Here is a 24,417-nt window from a genome sequence, read left to right on the forward strand (position 1 = left end):
TGTTATTTATATGGACTTCCAGAAGGCATTTGATAAGGTCCCACATAAGAGACTGTTAGCTAAGTTAGAAGCCCATGGACTCGAGGGAAATGTACGGACTTGGTTAGGAAGTTGGCTGAGCGAAAGGCGACAGAGAGTAGGGATAATGGGTAGGTACTCACATTGGCAGGATGTGACTAGTGGAGTCCCGCAGGGATCTGTCTTGGGGCCTCAATTATTCACAATATTTATTAACGACTTAGATGAAGGCATAGAAAGTCTCATATCTAAGTTTGCCGATGACACAAAGATTGGTGGCATGTAAGCAGTGTTGATGAAAACATAAAATTACAAAGTGATATTGATAGATTAGGTGAATGGGCAAAACTGTGGCAAATGGAATTCACTGTAGACAAATGTGAGGTCATCCACTTTGGATCAAAAAAGGATAGAACAGGGTACTTTCTAAATGGTATAAAGTTAAAAACAGTGGATGTCCAAAGGAACTTAGGGGTTCAGGTACATAGATCATTGAAGTGTCATGAACAGGCGCAGAAAATAATCAATAAGGCTAATGGAATGCTGGCCTTTATATCTGGAGGGCTAGAGTACAAGGGGGCAGAAGTTATGCTGCAGCTATACAAAACCCTGGTTAGACCGCACCTGGAGTAGTGTGAGCAGTTCTGGGCACCGCACCTTTGGAAGGACATATTGGCCTTGGAGGTAGTGCAGCGTAGGTTTACTAGAATGATACCCGGACTTCAAGGGTTAAGTTACGAGGAGAGATTACACAAATTGGGGTTGTATTCTCTGGAGTTTCGAAGATTAAGGGGTGATCTGATCGAAATTTATAATATATTAAGGGGAACAGATAGGGTGGATAGAGAGAAACTATTTCCGCTGGTTGGGGATTCTAGGAGTCGGGGGCACAGTCTAAAAATTAGAGCCAGACCTTTCAGGAGTGAGATTAGAAAACATTTCTACCCACAAAGGGTGGTAGAAGTTTGGAACTCTCTTCCGCAAACGGCAATTGATACTAGCTCAATTGCTAAATTTAAATCTGAGATAGATAGCTTTTTGGCAACCAAAGGTATTAAGGGATATGGGCCAAAGGCAGGTATATGGAGCTCGATCACAGATCAGCCATGATCTTATCAAATGGCGGAGCAGGCACGAGGGGCTGAATGGCCTACTCCTGTTCCTATGTTCCTATATAACTAGGTAAATTCACTGCCCCCACACTCCTCTCTGGAAATGTGGTCCCACAGTGGTATCGTGCTTTCTCTGACCCGCACTTGCTTCAAGTACAGCTCCCTCTTGGGAGTGGGGAACAGTGTCATGGACACTTTCAAGCACAATTCTCTCCACACTAATCTTCCCAGTTTACTCATGCACAATGACTAACTGTTCAAACACAGATACTAACATAGGATGTAACCCAGAACCAATCACAGCTGGGTTTGATCACATACTTGATGTGCCCTGTTCCTGAGGTGGTCAGTTGCTCTTCGTTTTCTAGCGAGAAGGTGACCCGGTAAACATCCTGTGAAAAGGCTTTTGAACGCAGCACCGTTTTTTCCTGCTTCCAATTCCAGATGGTGATCGTGTAATCTGGGTTCCCTCCTACGCTGGTGAGCAGACTACCCGATGGATTGAAGTCAGTGAAAGCATAAGCTTCTTCGGTTCCTCCTGGGAAGGAAGCAGATATAGTGATTATTTCCCACAGTAATTTGCTCATTACAATAATGGCAGGGCCTGAGCCCAGCACCCACGATAGCTGTTGCAATCTACCTAGCGATAGCTACCTATCTCTCACACCCCTGGCACGGACTTTATCAGATGCTAAACAACCTTAAGAAAGAGAAATAAACGGCCAGATACTTACTATTGGGTTCCTCTGGACCTTGAGCCAAAGCTGACAAGCACTTCATATTTTTCAGAGTTCCCTGACCAAACAATTAAGCTTTGAATGACCTGTTTACTTAACAATTAGACTGTGTGACTTTAAAGCAACACGGATCCACCTCAATAAGGCATTATAGGCCGTCCTTTGCAGGACAACGAACGTCTCCTGCTATTACTTAGACTCGCCCTGGCCTGTTTAATCTCCCTGATATTTTGTGCAGCAAGTTGCTGGAAGTGGGAGATGGAAAGGGCACGGTGCCTTCTACAGGGCATCTGGGATCTGTGTGAACAGGGCGAGCAACTGGATATCTCCTTAACCAATCAGATTGAAGGACTGTGAAATGAACAGCACAAGGACTGAAAAAGGAAGTGTAAGTTAGAGTGGGTGAATTCAATGTCAAATCAGGTACAGAAAGAAATAAAGAGAGGGGAAGAAAGATTGGAATGAGAGAGAGAAAAAAAAGAGACAGAAAGGAAAAATTAAAAAAAATGTAAATGTTTAAATCTCCAAAAACAATTAAAACCTGAAGGAATGAGACTCCATACTTGTAATAGTTAATTTTCAGTGCCAGCGAGGTTGACTGGCAGTTATTAACACTTATCAAGTCATTAAAAGAGTACTTAGACTGGAATGGACACTTTCTGTGGTGAGTTTAGATCGTATCTACCGCGCAAATACAGCAACTTCATGCCGTTTAATGATTTTCAATTGTGAGTCTGGCAGCGACATTCTGTTATTGCGAAGCTAACGGCGGAACGGCGGAACTCGGACAGCAACATTTGGATTTCCCTGTTTTACCACGCATCTGCCCTCGCCTGAAGTTGCTGTGCGATTTGCGCATAACGGCGGGCGCCATTCGCCTCACTGTTATTTTCACCGCAAATTCTGGGTCAAAGTGAATTATACGGTATAAACTTCTGACTTTATAAACAGTGTAGCATCTGACTTATCCTGAATAGTGCAATAGGAGGCCCAATAATATAATGCATACAGTCTTTGCATTTCCTGACCATCACACTTCCTGTGTCACAATTTGTTCTCAGCAAATTGCTTGCAATTGATTGGCCCATATGCAAATTTCTTCCAAAAATCTTCACAAAAAAAAGAAATAAGGTAATCATTTGAAATATTATGTACAAAGATGGATAGAAAGAGGCAGAGAGAGAAAAACTCCCCCGTCAACACAAAATATTTATTAAAGGTGTCAGCTGTGGCTCAGTGGTAGTACACTCACCTCTGAGTCAGAAGGTTGTGGGTTCAAGCACAAAATTTAGTCTGACACTCCAGTGCAATACTGAGGGAGTGCTGCACTGTCGGAGGTGCTGTTTTTCAAATGAGACGTTAAACTGAGGCCCCGTCTGCCTTCTCAGACGGACGTAAAAAAATCCCATGGCACTATTTTGAAGACAAAGGAGAGTTCTCTCCGATGTCCTGGCCAATATCTATCCCTCAACCATCATCTAAAAAACAGATTATCTGATCACTATCACATTGCTGTTTGTGGGATCTTGCTGTGCACAAATTGGCTGCTGCGTTTCCTACATTACAACAGAGACTACATTTCAAAAGTACTTCATTGGCTGGAAAGTGCTTTAAGACGTGCTGAGGTCGTGAAAGGTGCTATATAAATGCAAGTTCATTCTTTCTTTTAATACAGGAGGGAGTGAGAAACATAACCTTCAGGTAAGTGCACTGACACCACAGGAGGGAGCAGGCCAGGATTTGTACCCCAGGAACTTCCAGGTCAGCAGAATGACGATAATGTGAGCGAGCTCTCGATTCTCACTGGGTCGGACACGGTCTGTTTGCCATAAATGGGTGGGAAATCATGCCTTAAAGATGCTGACAAATGCTGAAGAATGATGTGAAGAGTTGTGGCCACATAAAAGTAAGTGGCGACATATTGTGCTAACCTTTAAAAAAGGCTGTAAATATTTACACGGCTCATTTGAGCCTTTGCGAAGGCTGCTTGGACGATTGCCAACTATGGATGGACATATTACTGGAGGTTTCAGCACATCAGTCAAACAATCTTTTTCCCATCTCCAATATTTTTATAACTTATAAATGGAAGTGTTCAAAGAAAATGAAAAAAAAATTTTTTTTTCAAATGTCCCTATGATTATTCTTCTGGGTGTTGCCCGCAGCAGTGTCCGGAAGATTAGTTCCTGGAGACTCCAGAGCAATCCTGGAGGGTTGGAAACCCTAGATGTGGGCGACACTGGCAAGGTCGCATTTGTTGCTGAGTAGATCGGAGAGGGAACCTTATTCGCTCAGCGACGTATGTTGGGGTCTTGGCTGGTTTGAATAGAGATGGAGCTGAGAGTGGGCTGCTCAATATGACGGTGCTCCCCCTCACCTCCCCCAGATTTACTGCAGCTGCCACACTGCATGTGGCGCAGGCTCCAAGGACCATGTGCAGGTGACTGACCCACTGAGGCACATCGTGAGTGTATGTCTTAAAGCAAGTTTTCAGCAGGTGCCTGGGACTTCAGCTTTGGGAAGAATATGGGCAGGGAGCAGCTCAGAGAGGTGCAAGAAACTGGGCCAGGTAACCTGTCACAATTCAATTCATCACCCTGTTCACAGTTAGTTGGAGGAAATTTCGCGACTGAAATTGCGTCAATGTGGCAAATTTCTGATGATGGGCCGGAAAACGGGGTAGGATTCAGACACCAGAGATCTGCACATTTTTGACTTGGCTGCAAATCCCAGAAGTGGGGGCAGGTGTAAGAAGTTACCTCCAATCCCTCTCTTGTTGCCCTTACTGTTACCCCCAAACCCTCGTTACCCCCAAGCCTTCTTGTTGCCCTCAGTTATAGAATCATACAGCACGGGAGGCCATACAGCCCATCGTGCCTGAGTTGGCTCTTTGAAAGAGCTATCCAATTAATTCCACTCCCCAGCTCTTTCCCCATAGCCCTGCTTATTTTTCCTTTTCAAATATTATCCAATTCCCTTTTGAAAGTTACTATTGAATCTGCTTCCACCGCCCTTTCAGGAAGTCCATTCCAGATCATAACAACTCGCTGCGTAAAAAAATTACTCCTCATCTCCTCTCTGGTTCTTTTGTCAATTATCTTAAATCTGTGTCCTCTGGCTACCAACCCTCCTGCCTGTGGAAACAATTTCTCATTTATCAAAGCCCTTCGTAATTTTAAATACCTCTAATAGATCTCCCCTTAACCTTCTCTGCTCTACAACAACAACTTGTACTTATGTCGTGCCTTTAACGTAGTAAAATGTCCCAAGGCGCTTCACAGGAGCATTATCAAACAGAATTTGACACCAAGCCACAAAGGAGATATTAGGACAGGTGGTCAAGGAGGTAGGTTTTAATGAGCGTCTTATAGGAGGATAGAGAGGTAGAAAGAGGGAGAGGTTTAGGAAGGGAATTCTAGAGCTTAGGGCCTAGGCACAAAGGTAGGTGGGAAAGTAAGTTGTGAAGAGGACATAAGGAGTCTGCAAAGGGATATAGATAGGTTAAGTGAGTGGGCAAAAATTTGGCAGATGGAGTATAATGTGAGAAAATGTGAACTTGTCCACTTTGGCAGGAGGAGTAGAAAAGCAGTATATTATTTAAATGGAGAAAGATTGCAGAACTCTGAGGTACAGAGGGATCTGGATGTCCTAGTACATGAATCACAAAAAGTTAGAATGCAGGTACAGCAAGTGATTAGGAAGGCAAATGCAATGTTGTCATTTATTGCAAGGGGAATGGAATATAAAAGTAGAGATGTTTTGCTACAGTTGTAAAGGGCATTGGTGAGACCACATCCAGAATACTGTGTGCAGTTTCGGTCTCCTTATTTAAGAAAGGACATAATTGCTTTAGAGGCGGTTCAGAGAAGGTTCACACGACTGATTCCTGGGATGAGGGGGTTATCTTATGAGGAAAGGTTGGACAAGTTAGGCCTGTGTACACTGGAGTTTAGAAGAATGAGAGGTGATCTTATTGAAACATATCAGATCCTGAGGGGACTGGAAGAGGTAGATGCTGAGAGGATGTTTACCCTTGTGGGAGAGACTAGAACTAGGGGCCACAGTTTAAAAATAAGGGGGTCTCCCATTTAAGACGGAGATGAGGAGATTTTTTTTCTCTCAGAGGGTCGTGAGTCTGTGGAACTCCCTTCCCCAGAGAGCGGTGGAGACAAGGTCATTGAATATTTTTAAGGCTGAGTTAGATAGATTCCTGATTAACAGGGAGTCAAAGTTATAGTAGGTAGACGGGAAAGTAGGGTTGAGGTCACAATCAGATCAGCCATGATCTTATCAAATGGCAAAGCAGGCTCGAGGGGCCGAATGGCCTACTCCTGCTCCTGCTCTTAATTCGTATGTTCGTATGTAGGCAGCTGAAGGCACAGCCGCCAATGGTGGGGTGATGAAAATTGGAGATGCACAAGAGGCCAGCACCCTCTCCAATGGCCTGACATCCTTCCTATAGTGTGGTGCCCAGAATTGGACACAATACTCCAGCTGAAGCCTAACCAGTGATTTATAAATAAATAGTCCAGCATGTATGATTCAGAGAATAAGAAAGGAAGTGATTCTCAAATGATCTTCCGCAAGATGGCTGCACGGTATCAATCTAATTCTGGTGCAGTTTTCTGTTGGCCCCAAGAAAAGCTAGGACAGTATTATGCTGTGAAACAAATACAAGTCTGAGTTAAGTCAAGCATCTTCTGCTAAAAGCTTTCCTGAAAGTTTAATTACCCATTTTTTTGAAATTAGGTCCATGAATATGAAGAAAGTGATATGTGAATGTATTTGCTGCTCAAACAGCAAAAGCAATTAGTACTATGTTCATTCTTAAGGTAATCAAATCACTTGTAAATATTTAAGAACAGGATGGGAAATTATAAAATACTCTTAGAAGGTGCAATGGTTTAGTGGTTAGAAGGATAAGCTGATACTGTTAGGAGCATATGCTGATAGGGTTAGATGAAGAGGGGTGGGAGGAGGCTCGTGTGGAGCATAAACACTGACAAAGACCAGTTGGGCCAAATGGCCTGTCCCTGTGCTGTAGAATCTATCTAATTCTCTATTTAAGAAAGGTTCAGCATAACTTCCTTGCTTTTCTATTCTATGCCTCTATTTATAAAGCCCAGGTTCCCGTATGCTTTTTTTAAACAGCCTTCTCAACTTGTTCTGCCGCCTTCAAATATTTGTGTATGTGAACGACCCCAGGTCGCTCTGTTCTGCACCCCCTTTAAAATTGTGCTATTTAGTTTATATTGCCTCTCCTCATTCTTTAGACAAAAATACATCACTGCAATTACCCCTGACCCCTCTCTTGTTGGCCTCACAGTTACTCCAAAATGTGCCATTTTTTCCTCCAAACTGTGGAACTGAAAGCATCCCAGGGCACTGATACCATCACCCCAAACTGTAAACAGTCACTGTTCACAACACAAACTTGTGTTTAATGTGCACCTTGTATTTTGATAAGCCCTTGGTACCTCTCAGTTCAGTCCTTAATCCTATTCTGGAGCTTTGTCAACCAGAGGGCCAGAGATGCTGCACTGTGGGATTGTGAGCCTCTTGGGACCACGGTGGACCTTGTCTCAGGGCTGCTGAGTCCTGGGTGTACCCTGCAACATTACTGCAGGTGCATGGGCTTCCTGGTCCTATCTCCTTCCATCTGCGTGAACAGGCATCTGAGGGAACTGACTGATGACCACACATGTGTCTTCAACAGGAGTGAGGGCAGAGTGGGGTAGGCTCCTGCCAATGTGATGTGCTGGGTCCTGGATCTGAGTGCCCACTGGTGATAGTTAGGTCCTGGAGATCCCGGGAAACGAAGCTCGGAAGCAGTACACCCCAAGGCCAAGGGTCAATACCTCCACGTTAGAGGCACTGGAAGCTGGAGGCCGCTCCATTAGAAGTTCCTGGGGCTGCCGCTGCCGCTGGCACTCCCTCCAGATATTGCTGCATCATATTGAAATCCTCTCAGATGTTGGCGCTCAGAATGGCATTTGACTCCCACCATTTGCCACAGTGCCTCCCATGTATGATGCTCATCAAGCATCCTTTTTAAAGCAGGGTCCTGAAACTGAGTTCACGTGCTCTAGAGCCAAGGGCTGATATCTCCCACGACATCCTTCTGCTCTGTGCACCACCCAATGACAAACTCTCATCGGGGCTATCTGTTCACATCCTCCTCCCTTCCCCCCTCGGATGGTTCTCTCAGGATTGGTGGGTGAGAAAGGATGAATTACGGCCTGGGTGAGGATGTGGTGGTTAAAGCAGGGGTGGAAAGGCCTTGCCCGCTTTCCTCTTCCACAACGGGATCTTGCTGTTTCTCATCAAGAGGGAAATAAAACAAAGAGATGTTGGAGTGTTGGGCAGTTACTGGATGATTCCTCAGTAGCAGCAGTAGGCCCATCAGGTTTCTTGCCATGCCTGTGTTCTCATGCCATTAAGCAGGCAAGCTGCTGCTGGTCCTGACAAACCCATCAGCCCTGTCCTTGCAAACCTACATTGGCTCCCGGACCCCAAAGCCTCCAAATTAAAATTCTTATCCGCATGTTAAACCCCTCATGGCCTCTCCCCTCCCTATCTCTGTAACCTCGTCCAGGCCTACAACTCACCCAAAATCTACTTTACTCCAACACTGGCCTCTCGTGCATCCCTCCCTTTGCCCCAACATTGGCGGCCATGCTCTCAACCCACTTATGCTCCATGCTCTGGATTTCCCTCCCTAAACCCCTAAACGCTTCACCAACTCCATCTCCTACAAGACCCTCCTTAAAACCCACTTCTTTGACCAACCCTTCCTAATTTGGTGTCGATGTTTCTCTGATTACGCCTTTATGAAGCACCTTGGGACATTTTACTAAATTAAAGACACTATAAAAATACAAGATATTGTTGTTGTATTATATTGATCTGCATTTTAACAGCAGGTGGGCAGCACGGCGTGCTGTGGAAACAAAGGAGCCATCAATGGTTGCAGGCTACGTTTGGGCTGGGGTGGTAGGGAAAATAAGAACCTCAAAAGCTCGCACCCTGTTTTCCTCTCCCAATCACTAGTGCTTCCACCAACAACTTGTATTTATATAGCACCTTTAATCTAGTAAAACGTTCCAAGGTGCTTCACAGGAGCATTATCAAGCAAAATTTGACACATAAGGAGATATTAGGACAGGTGACAAAAAGCTTGGTCAATGAGGTAGGTTTTAAAGGAGGAGAGAGAGATAGAGAGGTAGAGAGGTTTAGAGAGGGAATTCCAGAGCTTAGGACCTAAACAGCTGAAGGCACGGCTGCCAGTGGTGCAGCAATTAAAATCGGGGCTGCGCAAGAGGCCAGAATTGGCCTCGCAGGATTGAACTCACCTCGCAGGATTCTGTACGGCTTCAGGGAAGGATATTCATAGATAATAATGTGAGGCTTCACGCCCTTTTCACCTACGGCAAAATAGTTTCCGCTTGGATGAACCTACAGAGGTGAATAATAAAACAGGAATTAGCTGCCTAAACTGGGTGAATAAAACTACTCGCCCTGCGCTCGGTGACTGTGCCATGAATCCCTGCTTTTGCACCGAGTTTTTTTTAAATTTTCTTTCTGTTGCCTTCCAGCACAGTAAGCAAGAGACTTGTACTCAGAGAGGACAAAACAAGTACAAGAGTCTACTGAAGCTGTACAGAGAATGCAGATCATTAGAAAAAGCTCATCCCTCTCCCACCTTACACTCCAATTATATTTTGAACATCCCAGTACTTTTGCCTCTAATAACCCTTCCTAGCAGATAATTCCAAATGCTTATTCCTCTTTAAATAAAAAGTTCTTTCTGATATTTGTTTCAATTCATTTTCCACCATTTAAATCTCTCCCCTCTGGTTCTAATTCACTAGCTCACTCAAATGGTATTCTGAGATTATGCAGATTAATATGTTATACACCCCATTGAGGTCACTCCTTAACCGCCTTCTCTCTGGACTAGAATTTGAACTTTTCGAATCCTTCCTCACCCCTTTACACTGGGATTAGTCTTGTTGCTTTTCTCTGCACTTTGTCAAATGATTGTGCATCTTTTCGTAACGTGGTTCCCTGAATTCCAAGTGTCAACATTGTAAACTCTCAGCATGACTTCCGAGGCTTATAATTCAATTGTTTTGGCTTTATGCCTCAACCGCCTATTAAGGTAACCGCTTAATTGTTTCACAACTAGCAACTCAGAACCTTTCTAAACCTCTCTATACAAATTCAATTTGATTCACAGTATATATATATGATTCAGATTCATTTGTCATTTATATGCCCATTGTGTAGCCAATCTAAGAAAAGAACAAACTTGAATTTATATAGTTCCTTTCACATCCTGAGTACACCCCAAAGTGCTTCACAACCAAGAACTACTTTTGAAGTGCAGTCCCTATAGGGAAAAGCGGTAGGGAATTTGTAATCAGCAAGGTCCAACAAACGGTAAAGAGGTAAATCGACAGTTAACCTGTTTTTTTGAAGGTGTTAACTGAGGGATAAATATTGGCCAGGATACGGGGAGGATTCCCCGGCTGATTTTCGAGAGGGCAGACAGGGCCTCGGTTTAATGCCTCGTCCAAAAGATGACACCTCTGACAGTGCAGCACTCCCTCAGTACTGCACTGAAGTGTCAGCCTGGATTATGTGCTTAAATCTTTGGACAACACAATTTCAAAATAGCTTATTAGACTACAATTAATCAGATTAAGTATTTTACAGTCACAGCAGTTAATAAGTAATTCACTTTCAGATATCTGAACATGATAAGAAATACTAGTATTATTTAGTGAGCTCAAAACGAATTTAACAAACATTTTTGCCTGTTTCAAATGCAGCAATGACCAAACTAGCTATATGTTTATAAATTAATGCATTTTGCACTATTATATATTTTCCTCGTATTTTGGGGAGGAGGAAGAAGAAATATCATACCATCACAATGCCAATGCCTCCTCCACTGCTGCTTCGAATGTAATTTTGCTTCTTGGTCTTAATATTCATGAGGATTACCAGGTTACCAGCCACAAACATTATGGTTTGCTCATCTATGAGTTGAATGTTCACTCGCCGTCTGCAGTCGTAGCCAAAAGAATATCTGGGATCAAAAATGGTCAAGAAAAACAAGACACAGGAATTAATTTGGGAATGAAATTAAATTTACAGTACACTGGGAGTAATTTGGAGATGAAATTAGATTTACTGTACACTGGGGGTAATTTGGAGTTGAAATTAGATTTATTATAGAGATTAATTTGAGAATGAAATTTAATTTACTGTACACAGATTCATTTGGGAATGAAATTACATTTACTGTACATTGGGATTAATTTGGAGATTAAATTTAATATACATGGATTAATTTGGGAACAAAATTAACTTTACTATACACTGGGATTAATTTGGGAATGAAATTAAATGTACTATACACTGGGAGTAATTTGGAAATGAAATTAAATTTACTGTTCACTGGGATTAATTTGGGAATGACATTAAATTTATTATACACAGATTAATTTGAGAATTAAATTAAATTTACTATATACATATTCATTTGAGAATGAAATTAAATTTACTATACACTGGAATTAATTTAGGAATGAAAGTGAATTTACTATACACTGGGATTCATTTGGGAATTAAATTACAATTACTGTACATTGGGATTAATTTGGGTGTGAAATGAAATGTACTGTACACTGGGATTAATTTGGAAGTGAATGAAGGGATTCGCAAAATTTCACATGTTCCCCCCCCCCCCCCACCCCGAGGATTTATTGGAGTTATTAAAGAAACCCTGTTGTGACTGTGTTTTAAAAAATCCAGGGTCTCTCAAAATGGCTGTGGTCAGACACATGGCCAAGGGCCTGCAGCATTTGAAATTGGATTCTCTGACAGCTTGGCAGGCTCCGTGTTTAACACGTCTGTAAACACCTTTCCACAAGAGCAGACAGGGCTCTTTGAACAATGCAGTTGCATTCACGCCCTGAGGTAAGCCATCAACGTTGCCTACCTACACAATCAAAATTCGAGCAGGAGTAATCCCAGGACTAAAGGTGACCCATTAAGGAACATTCGGAACAAAGTAAAGCAGTTATGGAACCGATCAGTACAGGTACCGGCCATTAATGTAAATGGGCCAAGATCGGGGCCCTTTTGTCTTCCGCTTTTGCGCCCAAATCGGACAATGGAGCAAACTGATGAGGCATGAAAATAACCTATTACCGGGAGGGTATAACTGGGGCGTCCCAGAACCTCTCTCTCTCTTTCTCTTTGCCTCGGCCCGGCATCCTGCTTGCCTGCTAGCAACCAAGGAAGGCCGTCTAGTAAACATCGCAACCACGTGTCGACGGCAGCAGCAGGACACAGGGGCCAGACCTTTTCATCTGTTTCATCGACGAGCATTATTTTTTTTCTGGCCGTCACAAGACAACCTCGCTAGGTGTAAGGGTGGGACTTAAAGGGGTATTGCTAAAATTGTGATTTTAGAATTTTCCCTCAACGTGTCCGTTTCTTCCACCCCGTTAAGTGTAAGACTGTATTGCATCCATAGCGATTCCTTTATCTTCTGTATAATACTGTTTATCTTGTAGTTTTAGTTTTCTTATTAATAAACATTGGTTTTCCTTGCACCAATCCACTGCTCTGTTCGTCTGTCCTTATTACCGCTCGATAAGTCCTGAGCTCAGAATCAGGAAGGGGAAAGCGATTCGAAACTGCACAGCGGGCAGGGCAGCTCAGGAAAACATAACTGGCTGACCTACAATAAGCCCCGGAAACAAAACCTCTTACAGTGAAATTAAATTTTCTGTAAACTGGGATTAATTTTGGAGATTAAATTATATTTAATATATGCTGGGATTAATTTGGGAATTAAATTAAATTTACTAAACACTGGGATTAAATTGGAGATTAATTTAAATTTATTGTATATTGGCATTAATTTGAGAATTAAATTAAATTTACTGTACAATGAGTTTAATTTGAGAATGAAATTAAATTTAATATACACTGGGATTAATTTGGAAATGAAATTAAATTTACAATACCCTGGGATTAATGTGAGAATGAAATTAAATTTATTATACACTGGGATTACAATGTTCTGACACAAAATGTTTATGTAGAGTGTAAAGCATTTCTGCTGTTTTAATAAGGATACATAAAGGTGAGGAGATTTTCTGGAATCCCCGACTCCGGTGAGATGAACGGCTTTGAGCATAAATCCTCATAGTCATAGAAGAAGTCATCCAAGAGTATTGTTTCTTCCACCTTCTCGCTTGTTTCTTCGACCCCCTCCTCTGTAAGTTGCTCTACAATTAAACAGCACTACATGTTTGGTTCTCCTGCAAATGCTGCTCATATATTTCAGCTATACTTCCTAATGCTGTTGATGCACAACCAAGCCACCTATCGGATAATGAGCACATGTTTCAAACATAGACCGAGATAAAGACACTGATTCCATTCTTCAAACAGCACCAGGGGTAAATGCAAAAATCACAGGGGCGACAGGCCTTAAAATCAGATTGGAAGTGATTTTCCGCTGGTCTCATCCGATTTATGCAGACAAATCAAGCAATGCCAACTGGAAAACTGGACGGAGAAGCATTATGCTCCCGGAGCTCCACCCACATTATGTCACACGCAATTTGGGGGCATGGAGATCCAGCGTTAGAAGTGTCTGCCACAAACAGTTTCTTTTAAACATTCATTTTGGGGCAAGGGCATTCTGCATGCCATTTTCCACCAATCTGGATGCAGGATGTCATTTCTAAATCACTCCGCTACAAAATGGGTACCCAGAGCTGCTCAGTGATGGTAAGCAAATCAAGGTATTCATATCAGGTAAGGGTATTAAGGCATATGGATCAAAGTCAGGTAATGGAGTTGAGGTACAGATCAGATATGATCTGATTGAATGCTGGTACCTCCAAAGGCACCACTATATGTGAGTGCTTGACTAGTGGTAATGGCGGATGGTTCTTCAGAAGCACTCCTATCACACTTTGCCTGCTTTCAGTGGCACTGTACGAAAGACGGAAGGCAGGGTGTGCAACAGCCAGCATATCCCGATTGCCTCCACCCACCGAGATGCCATCATCCTTATCTGCAGGCATTGGAATACCAACCTGGCAACAACCAAGCTTCAGAGAGGCAGAGCTGTGCCATCTGCTGCAAGGACACCTGCAGCTACTCTACAGCATAAGGCTGATACATCCAGTGACAGTAATGGTCGGCTGCGGCCTAAAACTTGGCTGCACCTCCTCGCAGGCATGCTACAATGCGGACCTATGGGGGAGCAGAGTGGCACGGGGGCAACTCTCCTCACGCACGACCCTTTTCACTTCACCAGCCTTCAAACAGGGGATCAGAGGCTTGACTGCTCCGTTGTTTGCCGGCAGACTCATGCTTGCTCCTTGGACTTGCTTTCCCTTCACTTTTCCTGTCTCTTCTTAATTCCCTGCCCCTACAGCTTAGGCACAGGCTGCTAATTGATTGAGATGTCTTCCGAGACTTCCCAAAGACCAGCAGAATTTTTCTCGTTATGCTTCGACAATCTGCTGCATATTTCCAGCATTTTCTGCTTTAGTGAAAAAAAACTACATAAATACATAAGGCTCTCGGTGTATACAGCTGCAGGGCCAGGTAAACCTCTCATGTTGTATGTCTCTGTATTGTGCCAAGCCCCATTTATGTGCATCCTACCAGTTCCACTATCAAAAACATGTTTACTAGACATTTTTTAAATGGGGAAAAGAATCACCCTGAGCACTTGACACTTAAGTGAATGCCAATGCTGTTTGGTGCTATCCTTTTGTATTTAACTAATACAACTGTTTAATTAGTATATGATAATGGACTTCTTTTCCTGTTTTGGGACTGGAGTATGCAGACTATTTGAAAATAATTTCAACTTAAGATGCAAACTTCAGTCATCGACCAACCGAACTCCACCCCTGGGCTGACCGACTGACCAAACTCCACCCCTGGGCCAACCGACCGACCGAACTCCGCCCCGGGCCAACCGACCGAACTCCAACCCTGGGCCGACCGACCGATTGAACTCCACCCCTGGGCCGACCAAACTCTACCCCTGGGCCGACCGACCAAACTCCACCGCTGTTTAAAAGGACTAGGTGCAGCAGCTCTTGGAAGAACACGCCAATCAATAGCAATCGCTGTAGAACCGGCTCCCACAGCAGCATGTAATGCCACCTGCATCAATCATCCTCTGCAGCAAAGTTGGTTCCAACTCATTCAGGGAAAGTGCAACAGGTTTAGATGTCAACGCACTATATAAAAGGTACTTGGAGGGAATCATACACACAATGATTCACCAGTGCTGTGATATCTAAAACATCATGTTCATCACCGTCGCCATTGTTAACTCAGCTTGTTCCTGGTGGTATACAGAGAATGTGAAAAGGAACAACTAAATGTGTAAAGCCACCAATTTAAGTTGAAAAAGGGACTGAGATAGATGTTCACAGTCTCTCGAAATGAAACGATAGGAAATCTTAAAAGAAACAGAGACGATGGTAATGGGCTTTCACCTCCTTCTTCAGTTGCAGCCTTTGTTTCATCCCCCTGCACATCATTTTCATGATTCTGGTTACGATCAGCAGCACCACGGGACTCAGCGGCTGCCTCCTGCTTTTTTTCTTGTTATTGTGACAAACAAAATGGAGGAAATCTTTAATATACTGTAACAATCAACAAAGGGCATCACCCTCTGACCCAGCATCCACACTAACACACACCACAGTTTCACTTTCACAGTTACATGTATCTACTATGTTAAAATCGGTGCATCCCGTCACAAGTAAACAGGCCTTATGTACACTTCAATGTTCACTGTGGCCACACCTGTGTTACACCTGGTGACACTCCCCGCCCGTTTTGACTAGGATTTTCCCGTTAGTGTGACAGCTTCCGACCTGGAATACTTTAAGAAGGGCATGACGCCTTCACATAGTTGCCAGCTCTGGTCACTGGATAGCACTGCAGAGCAGACACGTTTCCTTTACCACCATTGGGAATCTCGATTGTGTGAGCTGAGAGAGAACATGAATGCTGCCTTTTAACTTCTGAAAGATGTGCTTTTTAAAATATTTTTAACTTTTTTCCTGTTGGGTTATATTGGGTCACTCCTCCCTGCGCGAAACCTGCTGCTCCTGCCTCAATTCCAACTGCGTCAGACAAGTGCCAAGCAATGACCATCTCCAACAAAAGAGTGTCTAATCACCTCCCCTTGACATTCAACTGCATTACCATCGCCGAATACAGCACCATCAACATCCTGGGGGTCACCAATGACCAGAAACTTAACTGGACCAGCCATATAAATACTGCGGCTACAAGAGCAGGTCAGAGGCTGGGTATCCTGCGGTGAGTGACTCACCTCCTGACTCCCCAAAGCCTTTCCACTATTTACAAGGCACAAGTCAGGAGTGTAATGGAATACTCTCCACTTGCCTGGATGAGTACAGCACCAACAACACTCAAGAAGCTCAACACCATCCAGGACAAAGCAGCCCGCTGATTGTCACCCCATCCACCACCCTAAATATTCACTCCCTTCACCACCGGCGCACCGTGGCTGCAGTGTGTACCATCCACAGGATGCACTGCAGCAACTCGCCAAGGCTTCTTCAACAGCACCTCCCAAACCAGAGACCTCTACCACCTAGAAGGACAAGAGCAGCAGGCGCATGGGAACACTGCGTATGTGCCCCTCCAAATCATACACCATCCTGACTTGGAAACATATCGCCGTTCCTTCATCGTCGCTGGGTCAAAATCCTGAAACTTCCTACCTCTGTCCCGCTCACCTTCTTGCTCACAATCTCTCTCACACATTCTGCCTCCTTCTCCGTCTGTCTGTCTGTCTGTCCCTTTCACGCAGTCTCTCTCTTCCTCCCTGTCTCTCTCCATCTGTCTGTTACTGCCTCTTACACAATGGGGGTAATTTTAAACCCCAAGAACGGGTGGGTTGGGGGCTGGTGGGAGTTGAAAATAGTTGTTTTTTAGGGTCGTAACCGCAAAATTTTCGGACTTTGCATTCCCAGTGGGAAGCCTGTACTTTTCCGCGCTGATGTTAAACCCGGAAATAAAGCCGGGTTGCGGTCACGACCCAAAAAACAACTATTTTCAACTCCCACCCGCCCCCAATCCACCCGTTCTTGGGGGTTTAAAATCACCCCCAATGTCTCCTCACTCAGACCCATATAACCTCTCAGTGTCTGTGTGTGTCTCTGTTTCTCTCTCCAGCACCTTTCTCTCAAGTGTCTACCTAATCTCTCTGCCTCTCACTTCCTCACTCTGTCTCTCACCTCTGCCCGTTACTTTGTCTCTCTCTCACTCTCTCTTACACTCACTCTGTTCCCCTATCCCTCTCCCTCCCTATCCTCAATTCTTTGCTCATCGTGCTTATGCCAGTTCTTTGACAGAGCTATCCAACTAGTCCCACTCCCCTGCTCTTTCCCCAAAGGCCTGCAAATTTTTAATTTTCAAGTATATATCCAATTCCCTTTTGAAAGTCACTGTTAAATATTTTTCCACCACCCTTTCAGACAGCACTTCACATTTCTCTGTGTTAAATTGTTTCTGTCAGTGCATTCTAGATCAGAACAACTCACTGCATTAATAAAATGTCCTCATCTCCCCTCTGGTTCTTTTGCTAATTATCTTAAATCTGTGCCCTCTGGTTATCGACGCTCCTGCCAGTGGAAACAGTTTCTCCCTATCTACTCTCTCAAAGTCTTTCATAATTTTGATTAAATCTCCCCATAACCTACTCTACTCTGAGGAGAACAATCCCAGCTTCTCCAGCCTCTCGACATAACTGAAGTCCCTTATCCCTGGTACCATTCTGCTAAACCTCCTCTGCACCCTCTCTAAGGCCTAGACATCCTTCCTAAAGTGTGGTGCCCAGAACTGAACACAATATTCCAGCTGAGGCCTAACCAGTGATTTGTAAAAGTTTAGCATAACTTTCTTGCTTTTGTACTCCATGCCTCTATTTATAAAGCCAAGGATCCCATATGTTTTTTTAATAGCTTCATCAATTTGTCCTTCAAAGATTTATGTACATACACCACCAGGTCTCTTTGTTTCTGCACCCCTTTTAAAAGTACCATTTAGTTTATATTACCGCTCCTCATTCTTCCTACCAAAATGCATCACTTCACACTTCTCTGCGTTCAATTGCATCTGCCACGTGTCCGTCCATTCCACCAGCTTGTCTATGTCCTCCTGAAGTCAGTTACTATTCTCCTCACTGTTTACTACATTTCTGAGTTTTGTGTCATCTGCAAGCTTTGAAATTATGCCCTGCATACCCAGTCCAGGTGATTAATATATATCAAAAAGAGCATTGGTCCTAATACTGATCCCTGGGGAACACCACTGTATACTTCTCTCCAGTCTGAAAAACAACCGTTCACCACTACTCTCTGCTTTCTGTCCCTTTGCCAATTTAGCCAAAAAAATAGAACAGCAGTGGGAAATATTTAAAATGGTGATCAGAGTCCAGGAGAAATATAAAAGAAAGATTGACTTGAATTTATATAGCGCTTTTCATGACCTCAGGACTTCCCAAAGCACTTTTCAGCCAGTGAAGTGTTTTTGAAGTGTAGTCACTTTTGTAATGTATATCCTACTAAAAAGGCAAAAACAAACTAGCCAGTAATGATACACTATGGATGAATAAAGAAGTAAGGGCAACATTGAAACTAAAGAAAAAGGCATAACTAAGTACAAAGACAACAATGGAGAAGATGACAAAAGCAAATACAAAAAGGTTAGGAATGAAGTTAGAATCATAGAAGGTTACAGCACAGAAGGAGGCCATTTGGCCCATCGAGCCTGTGCCAGCTCTTTGTAAAAGCAATACAGTTGTACCCAATTCCCCACTTTTTCTCCGTAGCCCTGCAATTTTTTTCCCTTCAAGTATTTATCCAACTCCTTTTTGAAAGCCACGATTGAATCTGCTTCCACCATCCTTCCAGGCAGCATAGTCTAGATCATAACTACTCGCTGCATAAAAAAGTTTTTCCACATGTGGCCATTGGTTCTTTTGCCAATCACTTTAAATCTGTGTCCTCTGGTTCTCGATACTTCCGCCAATGTGAACAGTTTCTCTTTATTTACTTTATCTAAACACTTCATGATTTTGAACACTTCTATCAAATCTCCTCTCAATGTTCTCTGTTCTAAGGAGAACAATCCCAGCTTCTCCAGTCTATCCACGTAACTGAAGTCCCTCAACACTAGAACCATTCTTGTAAATCTTTTCTGCACCCTCTCTAAGGCCTTCATATCTTTCCTAAAGTGCGGTGCCTAGAATTGGACACAATACTCCAGTTGTGGCCGGACCAGTATTTTATTAAGGTTCAACATAACTTCCTTGCTTTTGTACTCTATGCCTCTGTTTATAAAGCCCAGGATCCTGTATGCTTTTTTAACCACTTTGTCAACCTGTCCTGCCACCTTCAAAGATTTGTGCACATATATCCCCAGGCCTCTCTGTTACTGCACCCCCTTTAGAATTGTACCATTTAGCTTATATTGCCTCTCCTCATTCTTCCTGCCAAAATGTATCACTTCGCACTTCTCTGTGTTAAATTTCACTTGCCATGTGTCCGCCCATTCCACCAGCCTGACTCTTGAAGTCTGTTACTATTGTTCCAAGTTTTGTGTCATCTGCAAATTTTGAAATTGTGTCCTATACACCCAAGTCCAAGTCATTAATATATATCAAAAAAGCAGTGGCCCTAGTACCGACCCCGGGGAACACCACTGTACACCTCCCTCCAGTCTGAAAAACAACTGTTTATCGCTACTCTCTGTTTCCTGTCACTTAGCCAATTTTGTATCCATGCTGCCACCGCCCCTTTTATTCCATGGCCTTCAATTTTGCTGACAAGCCTATTACGTGGCACTTTATCAAACTCCTTTGAAAGTCCACATACACAACATCAACCGCATTGCTCTCATCAATCCGCTCTGTTACCTCATCAAAAACCTCGATCAAGTTAGTTAAACGTGATTTGCCTTTAACAAATCCATGCTGGCTTTCCTTTATTAATCCATACTTGTCCAAGTGACTACTAATTTTGTCTCAGATTATCGTTTCTAAAAGCTTCCTCACCACCATGGTTAATCTGACTGTAGTTGCCAGGTTTATCCTTACACCCTTTTTTGAACAAGGGTGTAACATTTGCAGTTTGCAAATTTTAAAAAAAAATGTAAAAGGTAAAGAGAAACTATGAAACTGAATTATCAAGAAATATAAAAAGAAAAGTATTCTACAGACACATAAATAACAAAAGAAAAATCAGGATAGGGATAGGGCTACTAAGGGATGCACATGACAAACTCACAGGTAATGACAGCAAAATGGCAGAAATATTAAATAATTACTTTGCCTCAGTATTTACCAGGGAGACTTAACAAGATGGGCATGACATTAGAAGAAGAGATCAAAAAAGATATAAAGACATTTAAGATAGAAAGGGGGAGATCATTAATAAACTAATCAAACTTAGAGAGGATAAAACCTCAGGTCCAGATGGAACGCATCCGCGAATATTAAAAGAAGTTAGGGAGGAGATAGCAGAGGCAGTATTACATATATATAAAAATTCATTAGAAAAGGGACTAGTGCCAGAGGACTGGCAGACAGCTAATGTTATTCCTATATTTAAAAAGGGCAATAGAACAAGCCCAGGGATCTATAGACCAATTAGCTTAACATCGGTGGTTGGAAAGAGAATGGAATTTTTATTCAAAGATGCAATCGAAAAATATCCAGAAACCAAAAATATAATAAAGAATAGTCAGCACAGATTTCAAAAGGGAAGGTCATGACGGACCAACCTTATTGAATTCTTTGAAGAAGTAACAGAAAGTGTAGACAAGGGTAATGCAGTAGTTGTAATATATTTGGATTTTCAAAAGGCTTTCGATAAGGTGCCGCATAGTAGACTCATGACTAAGGTCAGAGCATGTGGAGTCGGGACAAGTAGCAGAATAGATAGCAAACAGTCTACAAAACAGAAAACGGAGAGCAGGGGTCAAAGGTAGTTACTCAGACTGGCAAAAGATGGGAAGTGGTGTTCCACAAGGATCGGTGCTGGGACTACTGTTGTTCACCATTTACATAAACGATTTGGACTCGGGAATCGGAAATACAATTTCAAAATTTGCGGACAACACCAAATTGGGGGATATAGTTAACATGAGGAGGACTGCAACAAAATATAGGAATCATAGAAATTTATGGCACAGATGGAGGCCATTCGGCCCATTGTGTCTGTGCCAGCTGAAAAAGAGGCATCCAGCCTAATCCCACTTTCCAGCTCTTGGTCTGTAGCCTTGTAGGTTACGGCACATCAAGTGCACATCCAAGTACTTTTTAAATGCGATAAGGGTTTCTGCCTCTACCACCCTTTCAAGCAGTGAGTTCCAGACCCCACCACCTGCTAGGTGAAAAAAATTCTCCTCAACTCCCCTCTAATCTTTCTACCAATTACTTTAAATCTATGTCCCCTGGTTATTGACCTCTCTGCTAAGGAAAATAGGTCCTTCCTATCCACTCTATCTAGGCCCCTCATAATTTTATATACCTTTTTTGTTCCAAAGAAAACAACCCCAGCCGATCCAATCTTTCCTCATAGCTAAAATTCTTCAGTCCTGGCAAAATCCTTGTAAATCTCCTCTGTACCCTCTCTAGTGCAATCACATCTTTCCTGTAATGTGGCCACCAGAACTGTACGCAGTAATCTAGCTGTGGCCTAACTAGTCTTTTATACAGTTCTAGAATAACCTCCCTGCTCTTATATTCTATGCCTCGGCTAATAAAGGAACGTATCCCGTATGTCTTTTTAACTACCTTATCTACCTGACCTGCTACCTTCAGGGATCTGTGGACATGCACTTCAAGGTCCCTCTACACTTCTCAGTATCCTCCTATTTATTGTGTATTCCTTTGCCTTGTTTGCCCTCCCCAAATGCATTACCTCACACTTCTCCGGATTGAATTCCATTTGCCACTTTCTGCCCACCTGACCAGTCCATTGATATCTTCCTGCAGTCTATAGCTTTCCTCTTTACGATCAACCACACGGCCAATTCTGGTATCATCTGCAAATTTCTTAATCGTGCCCTCTTACTTTTAAATCTAAATCATTGATATATACCACAAAAAGCAAGGGACCGAGTACTGAGCCCTGTGGAACCCCATGGAAACAGCCTTCCAGTCACAAAATCAGGAATCATAGAAATTTATGGCACAGATGGAGGCCATTCAGCCCATCGTGTCTGTGCCAACCGAAAAAGAGCCATCCAGCCTAATCCCACTTTCCAGCTCTTGGTCTGTAGCCTTGTAGGTTATGGCACTTCAAGTGCATATCCAAGTACTTTTTAAATGCGATGAGGGTTTCTGCCTCTACCACCCTCAACGTGCAGAATGGGCGTGTAATTGGCAAATGAATTTCAATATAGATAAGTGTGAAGTATTACATTTGGTAGGAAGAATAAGGGGGCCACATACTGCTTGGATAATAAGAGTTTAAATGGGGTAGAGGAGCAAAGGGATCTTGGGATACAGATACATAAATCACTAAAAGTAGTGATGCAGGTTAATAAGTCCATAAAAAGGCAAACCCAGCACTGGGGTTCATTTCTAGAGGGATATAATTGAAAAGCAGAGAAGTTATGTTAAACTTGGTTAGACCACACTTGAAGCACTGTGCATAGTTCTGGTCTCCATATTATGAAAAGGATATAGAGGCACTGGAGAAGATGCAAAAAAGATTCACTATGATGATACCAGAACTGAGAGGTTATATATATCAGGAAAGACTCAGCAGGCTGGGGCTCTTTTCTCTAGAAATAAGACTGAAGGGTGAATTGATAGAGGTATCACTGAAAGGGTTTGATAGGGTAAACCTAGAGAAGATGTTTAAAATCGGGAATTCAGGAGAAACGTCTTTACCCAGAGAGTGGTGAGAATGTGGAACTCACTACCACAAGGAGTGAGTGAGGCGAATAGCATTGATGCATTTAAGGGGAAGCTAGATAAACACACGAGGGAGAAAGTAATAGAAGATTATGCTGATAAGGTTAAATGAAGGAGGCTCGTGTGGAGTATAAACACTGGCATGCACCTGTTGAGCCAAGCGACTTGTTTCAGTGCTGTACATTCTATGCTTCTGTGTCTGTATTTGTGCATATGTTTCTGTATCTGTACTTGTGCATATGTTTCTGTGTTTGTATTTGTGCATATGTTTCTGTGTTTGTATTTGTGCATATGTTTCTGTGTTTGTATTTGTGCATATGTTTCTGTGTTTGTATTTGTGCATATGTTTCTGTGTTTGTATTTGTGCATATGTTTCTGTGTTTGTATTTGTGCATATGTTTCTGTGACTGTATTTGAATATTTGTTGCTGTGTCTGTATTGGTGCATGTTTCTCTGTCTGTATGTTTCCGCATCTGTATTTGCATATATTTCTGCGTCTGTATTTGCATATATGTTTGTGTCTGTATCTGTGTGTTTCTGTGTCTGTATATTGCCTGTCTTCATTCTTTCTTCCAAAATGCGTCAGTTCACACTTCTCTGCCTTAAATTTCATCTGCCATGAGTCCGCTCATTCACCAGTCCGTCTATGTGCTCCTGAAGTCTGTTGCTATCCTCCTCACTGTTTACTACATTTCCAAGTTTTGTGTCATCTGTAAATTATGCCCTCTATATCCAGGTCCAGGTCATTAGTTTTTTTATTATTCGTTCATGGGATGTGGGCGTCACTGTCAAGGCCAGCATTTGTTGCCCATCCCTATTTGCCCTTGAGAACTGGTGGTGGGCCGCCTTCTGAACCCCTGCAGTCCGTGTGGTGAACATTCTCCCACAGTGCACACATCATTACTGGATATCAAAATGTAAGGAATCTTACAACACCAGGTTATAGTCCAACAGTTTTATTTGAAAATCACAAGCTTTCGGAGGCTTTCTCCTTCGTCAGGTGACTCACAAAAGCTTGTGATTTTCAAATAAAACTGTTGGACTATAACCTGGTGTTGCAAGGTTCCTGACATTTGTCCACCCCAGTCCATCACCGGCATCTCCACATCATATCAAAAAGAGCAGTGGTCCCAATACCGACCCCTGGGGACACCACTGCCCTCGAACCTGAAAAACAACCATTCACCAGGACTCTGCTTTCTCTCGCTCACTTTCAGTCTTTATCCTCCTCTCCCCTTCTCTCTGAGTCTCTTTCTCACCATCTCTCTCTCACACTCACCCTGTGCTCCCGGCTCCATGTTCAAGCGGTTGCCCGGGCAACGGACGCAGCAGCGACATCCGGGGACTTCACTCCCTCCTCGCAACGGGGCATTCTGGGACAAACAGCGCGGTCCCCGAGGGGGGGGGGATTACACGGGGGGGGGGGAGTGTTAGATGGGGGGGGGGGATTACACGGGGGGGGGGGAGTGTTAGATGGGGGGGGGGGATTACACGGGGGGGGGGTGTTAGATGGGGGGGGGGATTACAC

General features: G+C 43.2%; 1 protein-coding gene across 1 annotated transcript in view; it reads right to left on the bottom strand.

The window, feature by feature from the left end:
* LOC137327067 (cilia- and flagella-associated protein 44) overlaps window positions 1–24,199 on the bottom strand; it is a 216,166-nt gene extending 191,967 nt beyond the window's left edge. The window contains exons 1-6 of the mRNA XM_067992476.1: window positions 24,169–24,199; window positions 15,421–15,528; window positions 13,026–13,176; window positions 10,799–10,961; window positions 9,220–9,322; window positions 1,452–1,668 (exon numbers count right to left, since the gene is read on the bottom strand). Coding sequence (XP_067848577.1) covers window positions 1,452–1,668; window positions 9,220–9,322; window positions 10,799–10,961; window positions 13,026–13,176; window positions 15,421–15,528; window positions 24,169–24,187 — 761 coding nt within the window. The 5' untranslated portion in view covers window positions 24,188–24,199. The remainder of the gene's footprint in view (window positions 1–1,451; window positions 1,669–9,219; window positions 9,323–10,798; window positions 10,962–13,025; window positions 13,177–15,420; window positions 15,529–24,168) is intronic.
* Window positions 24,200–24,417: the final 218 nt, after the last annotated feature.

The sequence above is a fragment of the Heptranchias perlo genome, chromosome 11, assembly GCF_035084215.1.
Source record: "Heptranchias perlo isolate sHepPer1 chromosome 11, sHepPer1.hap1, whole genome shotgun sequence".
NCBI lineage: Eukaryota > Metazoa > Chordata > Chondrichthyes > Hexanchiformes > Hexanchidae > Heptranchias > Heptranchias perlo.